Source organism: Cebidichthys violaceus, unplaced genomic scaffold (assembly GCF_023349555.1).
Source record: "Cebidichthys violaceus isolate CVI_PGR_0920_01 unplaced genomic scaffold, fCebVio1.0.p SCAF_8, whole genome shotgun sequence".
In the NCBI taxonomy this organism is placed as follows: domain Eukaryota; kingdom Metazoa; phylum Chordata; class Actinopteri; order Perciformes; family Stichaeidae; genus Cebidichthys; species Cebidichthys violaceus.
In genome coordinates, this window is record NW_027176964.1 from 267282 (window position 1) to 287986 (window position 20705).

A 20705-nucleotide genomic window follows, 5' to 3' on the forward strand; every position below is an offset into this window, starting at 1 on the left:
TGGCCATGTTAAGACACTGGACCGGTTTGCGTTGCAGTCAATTATGTCTCTCTAAGGTTGTTGTGTTCACACTGCCCCCTTCTGTCCCCACGAGTGAGAGAGGCATCCAGCGTATCAACAAAACAACAGCATCTCTATCAACCAGACACAGACAGAAGAGAGGGCAACACATATTTCAAAAGGAGCCGTCGAAGAGCATCGACCTTGAGAAAATCCACAGCATGTGTGCTCTTTCTAGAAAGATATGACCATTGTTATTTACTTATTTCTATTCTTTTATGTAAATTAACAATATGTAATAAGTCTGATGAGATTCAGACGACTATTCTTTATTGCAGAAACATTCATATGTAACTTTTAACGTCTGCTGTATATGGAGCAGGCGGTAGTGTTGTGTACCATTAGTATGTCATTGTTGAAACATGATGAAACAAAAAAAAACAACTATTTTCTATAAGCACTAAATGTGATTGGGTTAAGATTCCAAATTGAAAACAACGTTTCCCGAGGGTTCTTTAGAAGGCCAGTGGATAGTGCGCACACAACATCCTTTCGTGCACACTATTTACCCCTGGATTGCTTCAGGCTAATGTCTCAATAATTTTCACTCCTTTCTCAGGTCCTTCCCACAAAGGACTTAACTAATGATCCATGGACAAAATGAAGCATTTAAATTTATTCATTAATCATTCATCTCCAGCTCATTGAAAATGCTAAACTTCCACAAAATTAAGATTGAATATTGAAAAGTGATTGAGGGAGACAGCTCTCAGAGAGTGAGGAGACTGGAGGAGTGCGGGGGAGCGCTAACAAAAACAGGGTCTTTTTAAGAGACGGTGGTCTTCACATGGACACGGTCAAGGTGGCCAAGGTGTGCTAAGTGCTAGTTAAGGTCACAGGGTTTCACTAGTTGTAATTAGATCTTGGAATCTGGAGAAGCGTAGAATTTCTGTCAACACTGCCTGTAATTATTCTCTTTTCCAATTAATGGTGACATAGATTAATTATCTGATGAGGCAAAGCCAATTGCAATCATTCACCCAGCTAAAATTAGATCAGTCCTGACAGCAGCATGAAAGTCACCTGTTTCATTGTTATGGATTCGCTGCAAGTAAAGAGGGGGGGAAATAGTGAAGCGTGCTAGGGTAAGTAAGTAAGTTGTCTGGTACAGGTGAATGTCCAATTACACTGCTATTTGAACTGAAGGCATCTACTCATTCGATCCCGGACTGCCTTGTTTGTTCACCCCGGCATCATCAGTGGTAGTAGAGTCATCTGTCAAGGATTGCAGGAACGCAGAGATGAGCTGACTTTCTGCTGACAACCCCTCCTGTTTGAATAACATAATAAATGGAAACAAGCTAATTAAGAAAGGCAATAATACAAACTCCTCGCTCCATCTGCATCCCACACACACACACACACACACACACACACACAGCTGATGGTGAGTCTACATTCGCGGAAGTAAAGTTACCATCTCGTTCTTATTTTTGTGAGGAAGGAGAACAAGAGGCTCCTGGTGAACCACGTCCAGGTTCAGTGCTCTTCTGTTTTAAAAACCTCAGCATCCAGTTTTTCTATTAAACTGCCTGGCACTGTCAACCAGCTTGGGAATCTGAACCGGCCTAGCCATGCAGAAATTCTCTGACTAACAATTATATCAGAAACAGGATCTTGGATTACAGTCCCCGGGGACTGGGGCAGTGGGCGTCTGCTCCAATCATTACTGGCCATTCAACAAGGCTCTGCACTGCTCTCCGCTGTTAGCCATTGTCAATTATGCCATCCCTAGTGTAAACTCGCAGAACACAAAGCTGAACTGCCAGTTCTGGCAGGAGTGTAACAGGATGACAGCCCGCCCCCCCCCCCCCACCCCCTCCCACAACTCCCACCACTGCCCCCCCCCCCCCCTCCCCACCCACTCCCACTCACCCACCCTAGGGTTCCTCGGCCTTCCTCCCCTCAAGCTACTTTTGAACAAACTGCCATTTGGCTTCCGATTCAAGCACGCCTTAGCCGTGAAAGCGCTAACCTGACCCCTCTCACGTTCTGCTTGTGGGGTTAAGTGGACATGATGGATTAGTATCGGCCTCGTCGGGATTCAGCCTGGTTTAACTCCAGTCACAACCGGTATCAGATCCTTAGATTTCTTCATTTCTTTCTCACAAAGTGTTTTGATAACGTATCATGTAATGGTGAATCTCAGTGTTTAGTAATGACATACTAAAATTCAACGTGTATTATGCATACTGTCAGTGCATTTCTTTGTGAGAGGATCACATTAAAAGATCTTAATATTTAAGTAATTATGCAGATTGTGTGTTTATGCCTGCTCGTAAAAGGTTGTTTTTTTTTCCCTCTCTTCTCATATAGGTTGTACTTTTTGGAGGATAGACGCTGAGCTGGACTGCTCATGAGGAGCCTGTTTAAAGTGAGTGTTGCCTGCTCTGATGGACCCTGCGCTGAGCTGTGACGGGTGACGGTGTGGTGCGCTTGAATACACCAGCTCTTTTGTCCTTCACACTCTGCGGCTCTCTGATAGCTCCTCCCCCTGTGACCCACTCCTCCCTGCCTTGAGCTGTGATCTGCTGGGGCCTTTTGAGGCTGGGCCACTGAGACATGGCTGCTCCCTGTAATGTCTGGACCAGACCCATCAGAAAAAAAACATGTCAGCAGGAGGAGGAGGAGGAGGAGGAGGAGGAACAGAGAAGGAAACCACTTAATAGTATTTCCACTAGGTACTCCCCTGGAAAATCTCTCATCAAATCTGAGCATATTTGGACTCCAGCATATCTGATGAATTGAAATTAAATAGGAATTTTCTTTTCAGCAAAAACAACAGATTGCAACTGACAAACATGGCCACTTAGGGGTGTGTGATGCCCTACTGAAGAAGTAAAAAAGGTGTAGTTCCATGGTACGGTTGCTTGCCACCTGGCTCTGCGGTAATGCTGGACAGGACATTTCATAAAGATTCATCACTGTCCCTCTGTCCGCTTTGCCCTCATCTCACATCGCAGCACAGATTAGACACCGATTATCCTCTAATTGAAGATCCTTGCTTCTCAACCTTGTAAGAATATGTCGCTACTCTTCTGCAAGACGGACCGAAGGTTACTCTGTTCACAAAGAAGACGCTGCTGATATCCTCCATGCGTCGTAATAAACTCACTCTGAATTAGCCGCAAAGTCAGAATAACACCCCTTGCTAAACAGGAAACGGGCTCAAATGTTAATGCGATGTGACCAAACACAAAGTGCTGTGTGTATATAGAGTTATCTAGAGAGGCAGCCTCAGACATGGGGTCACTGCATAGGCACTGTAGCAGACACATCATCCATCACGTCAGCCTGTGATCTGATGACTGAATGTATAGAACGTAATGTAACAGCGGCGTGGCGTCTTTAACTCCACCACAGCAGTGAGGCACAAAGCCTCGGCGGATGTTTGCCTGGCTGCCCTCGCTTGGCAAAGAAGACACAAGGCAACTGACTAGCCGGATGAGGCTCAAACAATGCCATGCATAACATGGAGTTACTGTAGTATGCAAAAGAATACGCTTCCCTCTGGTGGAATACCTAGACTGGGATAAAAAAGTTGAATAGAAGGATTTACCATTTAAATGAATGGTGACAGTTTGTGCTGCTTTCCGGCCTGTTTTACATGTATATGTACAAATACCTGGGCTGTTTTTATTTTCTGGTCGGTCTCTTGAGAGAGAGCCTGGAACCGGTCCAGTTCAGCCTGGCTGTAGAGGCTGCGTTGTTTGAAGTATTTCACCAAAGCTCTGTGCATCCTCTTCTGCAACAAAGAGAGCTAGGGGGGGAGAAGGCAGAGAAAAGGAATTGGTAAGGCAGGAGAGGAAATTAATGGCAGTGTTCAAGAAGAATGATGGAGGGGAATAGAGAAAGCAGTCAATAGCCCATTCTGCAGTACACGGGCCTGACAGGAATTTCACAGTCTCTTGGTTTCTCTGCCCACTCGTGTGCACTCATCAGAATCCAGTCACATCTGGCTGCCAGGATGGGGGGTTAATTTTCTCTAAATGCTTCAGCAGTTTTGTTCTAGCCGAGGCAAACTCTGTGACTGCAAAGCTGATGAGTAAAATATTTCTACTTCACCCAGTTTAACTTTATACCAATCCCCTCAAGACATATTTTACACATACACACAGAGTCATGAACCCCCCACTGAAACCAGAAATTATTCCTAGTCTCTTGGAAAGACATGCTGCTTGCTTTATTATTTGAACACAGTTTCAAGCAAAGAGGTTTAAATTCTGATAGATGCCACTGCTTTTCTTCCCCCTCCATCTCTCTACTCTTCCTACAAAGCTTATCATTGCTTGGCAATGTGTTCCCCAGTGCATTGAAAACTAAAGCGAATTAGCTCAGTCATCAGCTCCTGAAGGAAAGACAATAACAAGAATGCTCTTTATGGTGTTCCCTGTTAAAAGCCAAGAGCTGAAAGCCTCTACATAAACAAACACGTACGCGTACAAATCAAGAGGATTTCTATAAGAGTACAAGTGCTATCAGATGCTAATTCTTCATTCATTGCTTTAATTTACAAATGAGAATTCTGCTGATTTTAATGTATTTACATTTGTTGAATTCTGATGGAGAAATATCCTAATGTTTTGCTAAGTTCTCTCTTTTAAAAGAAAAACTATTATTTCTAATATTTGACAAACTAGCTGACGTGTGTCTTGATTGGACAATTAATGAATAGGACATACTTCTTCCACTACGAACATACAAAGCCTTCACAAACCACAAAACATGCAACACTTGTGTGCCTGAATAGAACTTTTTAGTTGAGTAAAACTATCTGTATCTGAAATACAAGTAGTATTAAAGCTGCAATCTGCATTTTTTTAAATAATACATGTTTTTATATCCCACCTGTTATAATGATGATTGTTGTGTTGCATCTGACCTCGGTGAAAATTTGAATAAATATGGAATAAATAAACTACCATCAGTGTTGAGATCCTTCACTTAAGTAAAAGTAATCAAATATGTTAAAGTTAAAGTGCTGCATTAAAAATGTCCCTTCAGATAAAAGTACTATTAACAAAGGATACTTAAAGTATCAAAGTAAAAGTACTTCTGTGAAAAATGTCTCGAAATATGATTATTATATATTATATTATTGGATTAAATGTAAGCAGCATTTTACTGTGGTGGAGCTAATTTGAACTAGTTTATAAAAGAGTAGTTTCACCTGTAACAGTGTAGAAGTACAACGACCTCAAATGTGTACTTAAGTACAGTACTTCCTTTACTTAGTTACATTCCATCACTAACAGTCAAGGTACATGGTTGACAACAATTCACTCAAGATAACGTAAAGATTGACACTAGATGCTGCACCTTATTAGCTGTATTTCTAAGTGTCAACCTGTGCAGAGTTAATAATGGCAGCTTTAAAGGTAGAACTATAACTTGCATTTAAATAGGAGTATTAATTATGGGTTACGTTGTGATGGCTTTGAAAAGTTTAAATCACAGCTATGAGTTCACTCTCTTTTTGTAGTTTTAGACACAAAAGCATGCTGCAAGGAAATGTATATGTATACTAGTAGAAATCTGACCGTACTTCATGCCAGTTTCTATTTAAGGTGTTTATGTGTATCTTAAAAGAATCGTATGGGTGGTTTTAAACTATTACTATTTGAACTATATGCCAGGAAAGCCTGGTGTCAGGATGATATTTCAAGGATACTTAAGAGAGACTCATTGTGTCCCTCACTTGAATGTAATGAAAGAGATTAAGGGCTCTACAAACACACAAATGTGAGGCTTCTCACACACACACACACACACACACACACACACACACACACACACACACACACACACACTTTAATGCTCTGATCTCTCAAATGATCCTGACAATGTTAAATGCATTTACCTTGTTGCCTCCAGTGACAAACAAATGGTAATCACACTGTGCAATGTATGTACTAACTGGGACGTAAAATCCAAACATTATAAGGATAATTGTAAATTTGAAAGAGGGGTGCTTGAATGTTCCTGTATGAATCAGATTAAATGTGATCTACATTTCAGAAACATTGTTGATTATAAGCTTGTTATAAAAAACTAAATTCAGGCATAAAACACTAGCCGAGAGGCTGCCGTTACAGAAGTGTAGAGTTGAAACAAACAAAAATGGTGAAGGCTGAATCCGGAGTAAAAGAAAATCAGGCTTTGATCATGAGCGTGGAAAATCCTGTCCACAGGATTTTATTTTTGCATGCATTTTTCACTTGATAACATTCATGCAGTTAGATGAGGAATTGCTCAAGTAGAGGTATTAGTCATTTTTGGAACAAATAATATGATTTTTTTTCATTGCAGGAGCAGTGTGGCTTCTTCCTGGTGTTATGCTTGTCATGTGTGATTCTACTCCAGTCAGATAGTGTCAGAAACTATATAGATTAAACAGTAAAATGATGCAGAGTTGTCTCCCTCAACTAGTCAAGACCTCTCGTGCTATTTTAGCCCTGAAGGCACATTCATTGTCTGATCCTAACCTGTGCTGCTGATCCCTAACCAATGGTGTGTGTGTGTGTGTGTGTGTGTGTGTGTGTGTGTGTGTGTGTGTGTGTGTGTGTGTGTGTGTGTGTGTGTGTGTGTGTGTGTGTGTGTGTGTGTGTGTGTGTGTGTGTGTGCTGTGGTGAGCAAAAGGCAAATTTGTAACACCCCGATAATAAACCGTTTCACCTCTGGCAGCCTTAGAAAAACTATAATCAAGAAAATGTGGAAGGTATAATATTTACATGTACCATCAAACTCTCTCTTTACTCCCCTTGGTGGCAAAACTACATAGCTATCATTACATTATGTCACATCCATCATCCTCCTCCACTCAAGTTATCTCATCATTATTAGATTGCTGCAGACACCTCCTCACTGGGTGCCAAACTAAAACCCTCTGAGATATACTGCCCATGCAAACAAGAGCTATCTGGTGCAAAGGAGAGTAGCATGGAAAAGAACACAGCAGGGCCAGAAGAGAGGGGTGACAGTGGACGTAACAAAAATATACATAAACCGTACCTGTGTGTAAAAATGGAAAGATTGATGCGCGTGGTTTTTCTCGCTCAGCGCAGACACCGCCTCTTGTTTGGCCTCCATGAGGATCTTCTTAAGACCTTCGTACTCACTTGCAAGCCGTTTGTTCTCCTTCAGTGCAATTTTTAGTGCGACCTATACACAACCACAAGAAAACAAAATGTTCAGGTAAGATGGCAAAGGTAAATAATGTGTAAGTTTATTAGCACAAAGAAAAGTGACAAGAAAAAAAAAACAAACAGATTTGTCAGGAGAGGAAAGAAACCCTTAGGGCCTATAGTAAAACCTCCCCACTAGGTTGTACAGTGTATTTTAATACTGTTTAGTTAGTATAGTAGGAATAATAGTAACAGACATTAACACATAACACACATACTGAACACAATATCTATGGCAAAGGTGTTTTTTTAATATTTAATTTAAATACTGGTGGCTATTATGAATAACCACAAAGACACAAGCAGGCACTGTGACACACATACTGTTCATTATCACTGCTGATGCACTGATAGAAGTTTTTGTCTCAAAATCCTGATTCTGATCAATTCAAAGCATCTGTCAATAGCTACTACTGATCCAATGCCAGCTTTCTCTTTGCCACTAAATTTAAATATCTTACTGTGCAAAATCCACTGAAATAATTTTTTATGTACAGTAATATGAGACCAGGGATCACTGCGGTGCTAAAAAAAATTGAGTTGGTGTTCCTCTGAGACTAAATTAATGTAACTGATGTCGGAAACTCTGGATTTTATAATGGCATCGGAAAAGAAACCATATTTAATACAATACCAGATCAGATTATTAAGCTCACAATCGGCCCACAAAACCGATCTGGTGTGTCTGATTCATGCATCCCGAACTGTCACCAATATACTAAAAAAAGTAACACGGGTTGAATACAGGAGCCTCTCACACTTAAATAGAAATGTGGCAATGACAGCAATCAGAATTAATAAAAGGATTTGTGTTAGTATGATGATCATTTTACCAATATGTTTGGAGTAGAACACAGCTACACTGGCAGGAGAACTACTGCTGAGGCAACATTATGTTCATTAGAGGTGTAAAATACATAATGAATGATCTCGTAGATCAATGTTTTCATGACATGTACAGATACCCAAGACACGATTATGGCGATTGGGGAACTGAAGAGTCAATATACAGTACTGAGCATGTTGTACAGTAACACACACTGACCTTTAAGAAGAGACTTCAGCTGTAAGATGTGTGTGTGTGTAAAATATAATACATGCTTTTTTTATTTTTTATTTGTGCTGTTAATTATGGTAATATAAGTAGCAGGGATACAACAATGGACGCTTTTCTGGGAAATCAAGCAAATAAATCACGGTGAGTTTGTGTCTCTCTGCATGTCCTCTTTTCCTTTGAACAATGTATGTGGCTGGTGAATACCTCAAGTCTACCTGCAGACATAATGAAGTGTGTCTCTGCAGTAAAACAGAACAGCACTAAAGTGATGAGTTTAACCCAGCAGAAAGAGGGGCTGTAAACATGACAAATGCCTGCTATTGATTTCAGGTTTAATTACTCCATGCAGCACTGACAAAGCCCATCTGATGCTGTTGTGAAGTGTAAATGGAACAAATTACACTTCATTGCCCATAAGAAACTGATAGCGTCGGCAGTTTGCATTGTTTACTTTGTGCTCGCCAGACGACAAGCCCTGATCAAATCAAGACACAGGTGCACATATGGAAAGACGCAACACTTTCAGACACCGTATGGGGTGAATCGAGACGACCACAGATTCAAACTATTTCACCTTGATACACCCTGTATGGGCATCTTAAAAATACCTTGTATTTAATACAGCCACATAGAGATATTAGGTTTACTCACCTGTATTAGTTTCTATAGGAAAAGAGGAGCTGTGACCTACAGCAGCTTATGAGAGTATAGTATGAGGTCAGCAGTTTTAGAAGAGATCTCTTCTATGAGAAATATCTAAAAGAGTCTAACCATTCTGCTTCATGCACTGCGGTTTCCGAATGCACACTCTGCTTATTATGTTATGCTAATGCAGACATTATGTGTGCTTTATATTGGTCTCAATGATTAAAGTGACCAATTTCCTTCGCTCTTCAGGCTCTGATCTTTGTATTTGGTGAGGAGTATTGTTGTTCATCTTATTTCGTCAAGTGAAGAGACTAAACCCTTTTTTTTGCATGGCTAACTTTTATCTGGCTAATGGGAGTTGTGTCTATGAGGAAGACTTCTAATTCTTAAATTGTCTCACGCCAACAACTTCTTTAAAGTTGCTGCACTTGGATGCATGGCGGCTTAAGCTCCATTGCCTTTTCTTGTTTTGAACTAATGCATTCTTGATCACCGTTTAATGAAACTATATACCACATGGCGATTTCACATTAGATAAGCCATGTGAAACCCCCATCAGCAAAGAGGCTCTGGCTGGGGCTGATAATCCTGCAGATGAAAACCTTACAATAAATAGGGGTTTCTTTTACAAAGGAGTGTTCAAACACATGCCATTCTGTGCAGAGTGTCCCTGCGCTCTTACAAGAGCCTATTTCTGACACTGCTATATGAAAAAAAACAAAAAAAAAACAGATCATATGCTTATTTGATATTGTGAACAATATGCTTGCATTGAAATTGCTATGGAAAATGTTAGCCTACAGGTAACAAAATAGGAGCAGCATCGCACCACGACACGCATCATCAAATTTGTCCAGACAAAAGACTATAACAACAGTGAGTTGTCATTTGTGGGAAAAGCACTTAAACAAGATTGACCATGGCTTGTAATTTTAATTGCACACAGCTCTTTTCTCTGCATCTTAAGGGAAGTATTGTGACAAGCAATGTGCTGACACTAATCCACAAACAAATAAACAATGAGATGGGGTTTTTTTCTACAGCTTGTCTCACAGTATTTGACACAAAACAGAGTCGTGTATTTACAGAAAGTAACACTGAACAACATTTTGTTACCTTGGTGTCTTCCATTTCCTTCTTTCTTGCTGTAACATGAGCAGTGTGTGTCTGCATGGATCGCTGTGTTCGTTGTTGGCAGTTATTAATATCAGACTGCAAGGTGCTCATTACGAGAGCAGCTGACTTGTTTTTGAATCCCACCACATCAAAAACACTCCTGGAAGGTGAAATCAAACACAAAAGAAAGACTATTATTATTCTAAAATTAGTTTTGAATATCATGCACATATGATCACTGCGTCAGTGGGGGAGCCTGTAGATTTATACTCAAAGCCAGGCATTTAATTAAGAAATACTCAACGTAATATATTACCACATATACTAAACATTTTTAGAGAAAAAGGTTCATTATGAATGCCTTGTCTTTCAAAAAGGGCTGATATTGAAGGCAGGTTGAGTATTCCCCAACAATAATATCCCATTTTTATTATAGGCGAGGCAGCTTTGTTCGTGTTGCACATTTCATATGCTGGGGAAAGTCAAAGTGCTTTACAGAACAATAAACATACAGTAAAGAGAAAAGATTAACAATAAAAAGTACAGACAAGATATACAAAAGATAAGGACAAAACCTCACCATCCAGTTCAAATGAAGGCTATTTAAAAGCTAAGCTAAAAAGCCATTAAGCAGGAAGTGTTATAAAGAAAAGTTTTTAGCGTTGACTTGAACTCTTGAGCCCAGATGCCCTAATTATAAACTATTGTCTTGAGTGTTTGCTGTGTGTGACTAACTTACTGCAGTTCTGCTATGACTTCTGGCATGGTTTCGACTATTTCCTCCATTTTATCCGAAGCATCCCGGTGTTCTTCGCTCTTCTTCGTAAGGTCACCGATCCTGCCCAGGGTGTCGTCATATCTCTTGAACACGGCGGCGTTTAAATCCTGTAAACAAATAGTTGCATTTATGTTTGAAACCGTATTTTCTCTTCAAAGTGTTTAGAGAGACGGAGAGAGAGAGAGAGATTATTGTGTTCAACAAAAGGAATGACATGATAAATAGCTGGGACTAGCTTTGTGCTCAATGAGCTTTACAGAGTAAACCTGACTTAGCGACTGTTCTTTGACTCAGGAGGAATTCTTTATGCCTCCGTTTACTTTTCTTTTCCTACCTGAGCAGCTTTCAGGTGGTCACATTGGAGTTCCTTCTCCTTCTCGAGGTTGACTAATGTGTTCCTGTGTTCACACTGAATCTTTTCAAAATGTTCTGTCAACTTCTTGATTTTCTACACAAACAAAAGATTAGTCACAAATGCAGATTCATACTTTTTTTTGTACATTCTTTTTGAAATTGTTGCTTTTTATTAATGTACAATTATCCTCAGACTGAGCTTTTAATTATTAAGCTGTATTATTACCACAACGTGTGTCTCCAGGTCTTTTGTTGCCATGGATGCATCCTCAAATTCTTTCTGAAGTTCTCGGTTAGTCAGCTCTGAGCTCCTCTGCTGTCGATACAGTTCTTCATTTTTATTTGCACACTGACCCTGATGCAATAGAAAACACAAAGCAGAATGTCATTATCCGAGAGGCTTCAAACATTTACAGGAGGTAAAAGCAGTAACGGGGGAATGTAAAGGGTGTGGGAATGAAATAAAATGATGCAATTGAATACAGCCGGGCATTTAAAACTATCTTTATGGAACGTATAATGTTCAATTTTTATTGAGACTGTGCTTTGTGAAGCTTCACCTCTTCATATCTTTCATCATATACAATCAAAGTGTTCCACGGAAAATGAAAAAGTCTGCAAGAATACAGTGATATATTTTGAAGATTTCAATTTTAAATCTCCTTTTGTTTGCGTCACAATTTTGTGATTGCATTTTCCTTCTCTGAAGCGCCTCCTGAATTCACCTTCAGCAGCTCCAGGGCGGTCATCTGACCCGTCAGATCTTTCCTTAAGTTTTCAATCTCCTTCTGTAGAGCATAGACAGAGCCCCAAATAACAGTGAAGAAGACAATTTGCCATCTCTCATTTCCCTACAAACAGTGACCCGTGCAGTATACATAGAACATGTACATATGTTGCCACTGACCCTGGCCCTCTGTTCTTCCATGAAGGTGAGCTGCTCCTGCTCTTCCAGTTTAGTCTGGGTGACACTGTGCTGAGCTACAACCCGGGTCACTTCCTCCTTGGCCTTTTCCCACTGCTCGTCATTGTCAATGATTTTCTGGAGCATCTGCTTCCTCTCCTCATGCATCTGCTTCACTGCCTTCTCGCTAACAAAAATCACACAGAAAAGTAATGGTGAGCTCACATTAATTGCTCACCACTGTATATATAGTAATACCAAACACATAGGGGATGCTACATGTTCCTGCATCGTCTTGGCTTTGATATTGTACCTCTCAGAAATTTTCATCTTGTAGTCTTCCACATTCTGTTCATACTCCATGTTTTCTTTACGAAGAGCTGCAAAAGCGTCACGTTTTGAAAGGAGCTGCTCTTCTATGTGGGAAACCTCTGCTTCCCCGTGACGTCTCTGCGGATAACACAACATACAGCGCGCCACTGAGTGGATGCATTATCCAAAACACCTTACAGAGTCACGACTTCAAACATTATTAGCATGCATAGCTCCAGTGAGAGCCCAATCGTCGTCTGGCAGGTATGGGCCGCGCTCTACCCAATGAACTATCAAGACACACATAAGTAGACAAAGCAGCACCGATGTTAGGATTTAAACACTTACGGTTTTCTCAATGTTTTCTTGCAGTGCAATTACTTTCCCTTTTAATTTCTTATTCTTTCGCATTTCATCCTCAATTTGAAGTTTCAACGGTATAATCTGTAATAAAAGGAGACAAACATGAACTGGACTACTTTTGTTGAAAGCTACCTTTTTTTAGAAACTTGAAACGTTCAAATCTAGACTATATCCTTTACGCGGTCTTTTTCAGTTTTCTCGAGCTCCTTCATTTCTGGGAGACGTTGCGTTGTGGCTGCACACTCTTCTTCTGTAAGTGCAACCGTCTTTTCGGCATCCTTTATTTCTGCCCATAGACCTTCCTCGAGCATCTTCAACTGGTTTAAATCTTCCCTGGAGAGAAAAACAGTTTTGTCTTGAGTTTTTAAAGTTGGTGGTTTAAAGGCAGTTGTTGAAATCCAGAGTCACACAATTATTTATAATACAAGTTAAGCGTTGGCATCACAACACAAGCGCCTCATGATACTCAAGAATCATCTACAAACCAGCGTGATAACTTTGTGATTACGTCTGAACAGGACAGAAAAAACAAATGCGCTTTCCAAAAAAGGGACAGAGCAGACTGTCTGCTGAGGAGACCCGGCTCGTTTGGAGTGCAGGGATTACTTTACTGCTGAAGACCTTTTATTTTAGTTTCGACTCTATGGTGGCATCAGCCATCTTCTATGGAGTGGTCTGCTGGTGAAGCAGCATCTCGACAGCTGATAGGAAGAGACTTGTGGTTAAGAGGACCAGCTTGGTCCTGGGATCCCCCCTCAGTCCGGTAGAAGTGGTGGAGGAAGGAGAATGATGGCTAAACTATCATTTGCTGATAGAGAGCATGTCCCGCCCCATGCAGGACACTCCTACAGCACTGCTTCAGCTCCTTCAGGGACAGACTGCTTCAGCTCGCTGTATGAGAAGCAGAGATACCGCAGGTCCTTCCTCCCAGCTGCTGTCAGACTGCTCATTCAACACTGCTCCCAATAGACTGCACATACCAAAAACTGGCAAATTATTCATTCATGTGCAATATCAATATCAACGTCTATCACAGTACAATATCAATATTCTGTGCAATTTCAACATTTCATATTTCCGTATTTCGTATGTGCAATAATGTGAACTCAACCAGTCAATCCGTCTGTGATTAGATTTTTTTTACTCTTTACTTATTTATCATATCTTTACTGTTTGATTACTTATTTATTATACTTGTTTTAGCTTCTACTGATGCATCTTGTTGTTGCACTCTCCTTTTTACTGATGTCAAACTGCAGGTTTCCCCGCTGTGGGACGAGTAAAGGATTATCTTATTTTGTCTTAACTGAATAGAGAAATACATCCTTAATTAAGGTATTGTTAAGGAATCAAGCATGTATTGATTTTTCCCTTCAGAGAGTTTAAATGATCCATGACCTGGTTTTGACTTAGTCAGCATCAAAGGAGAACCTTAAAAAGCCATTCATTTTGTGCATCAAATTTGTATATTCAAATCATTTTTTAAAGTTTGTTAAATGAACGGTTCGGTCCGTTACAGCGAGGCTCGTCATCTGGTAATGCAGCATCAAGCAGAAGTATTGTTGCTATGGATACGTGCAGTTTAATATACCTTGCACACTGATTTATAGCAGCGGTTGACCGTATCTTTGTTTGAGGGGTCCTTTTATATGATTTCAACAGACAGCCACACTGAAAGTGTCCTCAGTGGCGTAATCAGACATACACAAATGCTAGCAATTACAAATGAAATGTTTAAGGACTGTGTGGTTATCAAAAAGTATGCAAAAGGCATAAATACATCTGACTTCAGTTGTTTTCTGTTACTTCATTTGCACTTTGAAAGCGTACAGCGCATAAAACCTTCAAGAAATCACAGAATAAAAGCATTCGCAAACAACAAATCCACAAGAATAAAACAGTCATAGCAGATAAAGAAGAAGCCACATCCCAGAGGGACAGAGACCACCACCTACAAATAAAAGGCAGATACTTGGTGTATATACTTTGTATACTCTCATCATGCATTCAGACTTGTTTATGACAGAAGTCTCCTGTCTCAGCTGTACTGCTTTGATGGTGTCTGTTTTCGCTGCAGTTAGATACTCACAATTTGTCATCCAGCTGATTCTTTGTCACCAACAGTAAAACATCCAGTGTCGTCTTTTCATTGTTGGAGTCCAGCTCCATCTTTTCTTTCTCCTTCTCAACCAGCAGGAGATCCATTTGTGTTTTTGAGTATACTTCATCTGCCTGAAAAACAGAAGGGGGGAGATCATTGTACCTATTTTCCTCAGATATTCTTTGTGAACAATTTCATAAAAGTAATGATATGAATATATATATATGAATCCCAAACTGCACCTATAAGCCAACAGTGAGGCTATGCACAGAGTTTGTTATTTTTTACATTTCTTTGCTTAGCTTTGGCAAATATTTGAAAATCCAGAAGCCTATCTATTAACCCTATTCAATTAAAGCGAAACACTTGAATATCAAAGCCCAGGATTACTATTTTCAGAACACTCACAGCTAATGACTTGATAAACACACATGTCATTTGTACTAATTGAGTCAGTCTGCTGTTTCATTTAGCAACCATAAAGATGCAGAGGCTTCGTATCAAAGTTGATCCTCCTCTCCATTGACACACTTTCATGGCATATTTGTAAGAAGGCCTTAAACTCAAAGTACAGCTGAGCTGAATTCGGTCATTGGATTTTGATGCATCCTGACTCCAAGGCCAAAAGCTAAATGAAAAGTCAGGGAATTATTTAAGTTATTAGGATGCATCCTCTGGGGACCATGAACGGCTGTACCAAATTTCATGGCAATCCAGTCATTTGTTAAAATGGAATGATTTTACTCGACCAATGTGTTGGATAAACACTGGACCAATAGACCAACAAACATTGCAATCCCTAGAGCCATGCCACTTGTGGATTTAAAATAGATTTAAAAAAGAGCGAGTGGGTGAGTGAGTGAGAAAGAGCTAGTGTGTGAGGAAGAAACAAATCTGAAAATGTACCTTCTTTGGTGCTTATTTCACTGTGGTTACAGACACAAGAATGAAATGAATTAGAGTTTACCTCAGCTTGTGCGGTGTTGATTTGATTTATAATTCCTCTCTGTCGCTCCAGGTTTTCTTTCACGATGGGAATTTGTTTTTTGGCAAAGTCGATGTCGTCGTGTAAGCTCTGGTTCCACACCTCAGTGTGTGACAGTCTCTCCTGAGCTTGGTCAAGTTTCTCTCTTTCCACGTTCAGCTGCCACTTCAGTTCACTGATGTCTCTAATGCATGCCTCGTGCTCTGGAAGAAAAAGCAATAGTGAAAAATGAATTCAAACATGTGTTGAAGAACAACAGCACCACCGTATTTTCATTAAGAAATGAGCGCAAACGTCTCAGTCACAGACCTTTTTGGACTAAAAAAGAGTGTTCTTGTTGCTTCCAAAGTGAAATACTGTCGACTTTGTTCTCCAAAAATCTTTTTCTTCTCTTCTCTTTGTGGAGAGCTTCCTCTGCATACTGCCGATCAGCCTCCAGCCGTTCAATCAGACACACAACCTCTCCGAGGACATCGTTTATCTTCTTCAATAGTGGCGATAAAGGACAACTTTCTAGAGGATTACAAACTTTAGAGGATCGGTCCGTTGTATTGGACTGTGTAGCACTTCCAACTCAATAACAAAGGCAATAGGAAGTAAACTAGCATTTGCAAAGCTTTGTTAACGTAGTCTGAGCAACTACAAAGTGCACATGAACATAAACCCTAAACATCTACGGTATTCTATTAGCAGAAGTGGATACTGGACGGTATCTTTTTAATTATCATGTAGACACAAGATGTGAACCAGTAACTGGGACTGGTAGGCATTACTGTCACACTGAATAGCCACAACTGCAAGAAACTAAACCTAGAGATTCTACAAGGAAGTGCCCACTACACACTAATGTGTTGCTCCTCTATCTGCATTGGCTTTGGGGATAGTGCTTGCTTCTCTATTGCTTGACAAAAACTAAGAAAAAACATTTTCGAAATGGCTTTAATGTATTAAAAATAGAAAAGGGGGTTCACCTCTTGCACTGATTGCGATGCCTTCGACGAACAATTCCGTAGATGTCACCGACTCAGTATCTGAGTCTCTGGACTGAAATCTGTTAAAAAAAAAGGACTTAAACTCATGTTGTGTTTTTGCATCCTACTGAATATAACAAGAATATATAACAAATGCAAATATAAGAGGACTTCACCTTAAGGTTTTGCTGTATTGATGCTTGTCCTGATTGATCTGAGGCGGATATTTTCCAGACTGGCACAAGACAAAAGGAAAGAAATGCTTTTAAATAAGAGTTTTACTCCTGTCGGATATTTGTTTTACAATCTCTCACGCGTCACATCTGACATCCGTTTACCTGTTGACACCAATTTTCCACCGTCACCTTCAGCTCTTGGATATGGTAAATAGCATTGTTGACACATGGCAAGGGACTGTTGAGCAAAGCACATGTGCGACGTCTACCAGAGCAGACGGCTTGAAGATCTGCTTGATCTGGAGAAACACAAAATATTAAGATCTGTTAAAGCAACTTTGGTTTATCGCATACAAACAGTTGTTTTCAGAGAAGCAATTGAAAGCCAACGCTACCTATAGATGCCTTTTACATAATTCCACAAAGCCTCAATGAAGAAAAAAAGATTATCTGAAAACAGCAGACCTTAGTTGGAACAAACATTCACCCTAATTCAATAACTTTACTTTGACAAACTTAAATTTGAGAAAAATTCTGGTTGCATAAAGCATCAGTGACAGAGCAGAGACAACTAATTCCAACATCTCAAGACAAAGCCAAGGGCACAATTCTTAGTGGTGAAAGGACGCCATCTGGCTGACATAATGGGTAAAAAAAACAGTGCAGACGGCAACAGTTCACATCAACGTCTGAGAAATACTGACTGAGTCTTTTTGTCTATATTATCATGCAAAGACATGTCATGCTCACTCACAACTGCTGGGCAAAATCAAAATAGGGAAGATTATTTATGACCAAGTTGATGTCGGTGGCAAAAAGTTTCCTGTACTCTATATTATTTACATATATTTACTTACAGTAGTAAGTAGATATAAAGACAGGAAACAAGCACAAATATATAGACTATTTAGAAAAGCATGTTTTTAAAGGGGAAATAACATACAATATAACTCACATTAGTTCTGTACAACTGATAAAACTGTACAGAGATGTATGTTATATTATGAATTCTCACTTCTTATCAACGATCGTATCAATCGTATACTGTAAGCTGCACTGTAAGATAGCAGGCTGGGTGGAAGTAATGCTTTTTTTCCCTCTTGCAAGGCCCACAAGATAGAGGGGAAGAGAGATGTTCATAATAAGCAAGACATTTCAAATTGAATTAATTTAGCCAATTTTCCAGTAATTTATTTTGAGGGCCAACTTTTGTGTGTGTGTGTGTGTGTGTGTGTGTGTGTGTGTGTGTGTGTGTGTGTGTGTGTGTGTGTGTGTGTGTGTGTGTGTGTGTGTGTGTGTGTGTGTGTGCACTGAACTTAATAGGGTGAGGAGTACCAGCCTTGGAGAAAGGGGTCCGCCCACAGATTAATGCTGAACCTGAATGTACGCCACCCAGGAGGACCAAACGTAGGCAACACGCCCACAAGAGTATCATCGATTGTCACAAGCGGTGGTGAAACATGCACCACCAGGCCATCATACACCCGTCTGGCCAAAAGTGATGCTTGGTGTTGCCTGGCACTTTTCTAAAAGGACAGCATCACATGTTTGGGGTAGTTTATTGGCTCCTTCAACACAGTTAAGACGGGTAAATGAGCACCTTGCGGGTACAACCAAAACTGTCAAGAACCTAAAGACAAACTACTCATACTCAAATCAGTACGAAATAGGTCACAAAGTGTGTGTGAGACTACTGAACCTTTCCCGCTTGAGATAATAGCTATCTTGCAACGGTGCTCCGTTAATTGAACAATGGCGAGAAGTGAGCTGACTCAGACTCAGTCGAGGAAAAAGTGTGGGGAGACCTGAAATAAAGGCCATCTGTTGCTGAGCAGTTTAGATGAATAACACACAGTGAAAGAAGCGAGTGGGGTAGGAAGGTGGTGAGGCGATATGTCACCAGCAGGGTGAATAAGCTCTAAATCATATTGGCAGGGAGTATCATATTATATATTTTATATATATATATAGTATTATAGCCACAGAGCAGGCCCCAAGTGAGTCTGATGGCCAATAGTCTCACCTGCAATTTCACTAATGACATTAGATAATTAATGGTAATTATCATAAAACTGCATTCGCCTCCTTGATATCATTTCTGAATTGCAGTCCAGTGTACAGGATGGACTATGTGTGGGCAGCTTTCTTACTGTAATTGGGACCAGGTGTAGTCTCCAAATGAACTTCATATAGACGGCTCAATAAATACTACGTTAAAGTTGTGTGTGTTAACAGAAAAACTATAGGTGTCAAAATGAATAATGTACACGGTGACCCCTGACCACACTGGTTAGCTTCTGTCGTCCATATTTGTTTGTATTTATTTCTCCTATAGAGAGTGTCTCCATCTGTTGTATCAGAGTAGCTCCATCAGATTTCATGGGTGCTATCTTGTGGGCCTTGCAGTGAAAAAAAAAAAATGCATTACTTCCACCGAACATGCTATCTTACAGTGCAGCTTACAGTATAAGATTGATACGATCGTTGATAAGAAGTGAGAATTCATAATATAACATACATCTCTGTGCAGTTTTATCAGTTGTACAGAACTAATGTGAGTTATATTGTATGTTATTTCCCCTTTAAAAACATGCTTTTCTAAATAGTCTATATATTTGTGCTTGTTTCCTGTCTTTATATCTACTTACTACTGTAAGTAAATATATGTAAATAATATAGAGTACAGGAAACTTTTTGCCACCGACATCAACTTGGTCTTAATTCATCTTCACTATTTTAGTTTTGCCCAGCAGTTACTTTTGGTTGTGAATGAGCATGACATGTCTTTGCACGGTAATATAATGAAAACTAAATTCCACCACAGCAATGCTGGCCAAATGTAAAAGCAACAGGCACCTTATGGTACATAATCAGACATCACCTGTCACACCTGAGACACCTGTGTGAATGTTTGCTGTTTGGACTTTAAAAAAAACAACTCTCAGTAACAAAATAGATCAGTGTGTAACGTCACAGCTGATCCATCTCACAAACTCAGAACATTTAATTACTAAAGCATTATTAACTAATTATCCTCACCTTGCTGACTTGGTCGTCCTTCCCTTGATGGGAATCTGAGTGGCTCCACGTCTGGCATCGCTCAAAGTCTTCAGACGGTGTTTATGAGAATACAAACCAGTTTAATGTCCACCTTCCTGTCGTTGAGGTCTGCAACTGATACCTTCACTCATCTCGCTCTCTAAGCTGAGGTTAAGTTGACGGTTAATTAACTGAGCTAATTACATATTAATGAGCACGTGGGGGGTCGTTGTCATGGCACAGAAAGTGAGAGCGCAAAAAAAAAAAAATGTCAGGCTATCAACTTACTTGTATATTAATACACCTTTGAATACCTTCTGTTCGCTATCTTGAAGTTTGTTGTTCTACTGCATGACAACGCTGCAGCTGACCTGTAAAGAAAAAAAAAACCCCTTTCAATAAAGTTTTCTTGGTTGCTGTCAACCAAGTTGCTGTCAATCTTCTACTAGAGTTGCTTAGCAACAAGGGGCTGGAGCTTGGAGAAGGTGAGTTGCGTTCAAGAGCAGCAGTGAAGGTTTGTGCTTTTAGCAGTGTTTGCTATACTTCATGTGACCCTATAGGCACATTTCTATGAGGAACAGAACAGAGTAGAATAGATTTAGAGAATAAGAATTTATTTTATTTTATTTAGATCATTATTAGCAATGGCAGTAATGT

General features: G+C 40.0%; 1 protein-coding gene across 1 annotated transcript; it reads right to left on the reverse strand.

Moving 5' to 3' along the window:
- Nucleotides 1–688: 688 nt before the first annotated feature.
- LOC137865878 (coiled-coil domain-containing protein 178) lies at nt 689–20393 on the reverse strand. Its single transcript, XM_068701424.1, has 19 exons — nt 20049–20393; nt 17172–17308; nt 17010–17068; nt 16834–16913; nt 16172–16375; nt 15845–16065; nt 14866–15008; nt 12956–13109; nt 12762–12857; nt 12415–12551; nt 12105–12288; nt 11923–11985; nt 11424–11552; nt 11178–11291; nt 10805–10950; nt 10066–10225; nt 7072–7221; nt 3686–3820; nt 689–1330 (listed from the first exon to the last, which is right to left on the reverse strand). The coding sequence occupies exons 1-19, from the start codon at nt 20104–20106 to the stop codon at nt 1211–1213; spliced, it is 2490 nt and encodes an 829-aa protein (XP_068557525.1). The 5' UTR covers nt 20107–20393; the 3' UTR covers nt 689–1210.
- Nucleotides 20394–20705: the final 312 nt, after the last annotated feature.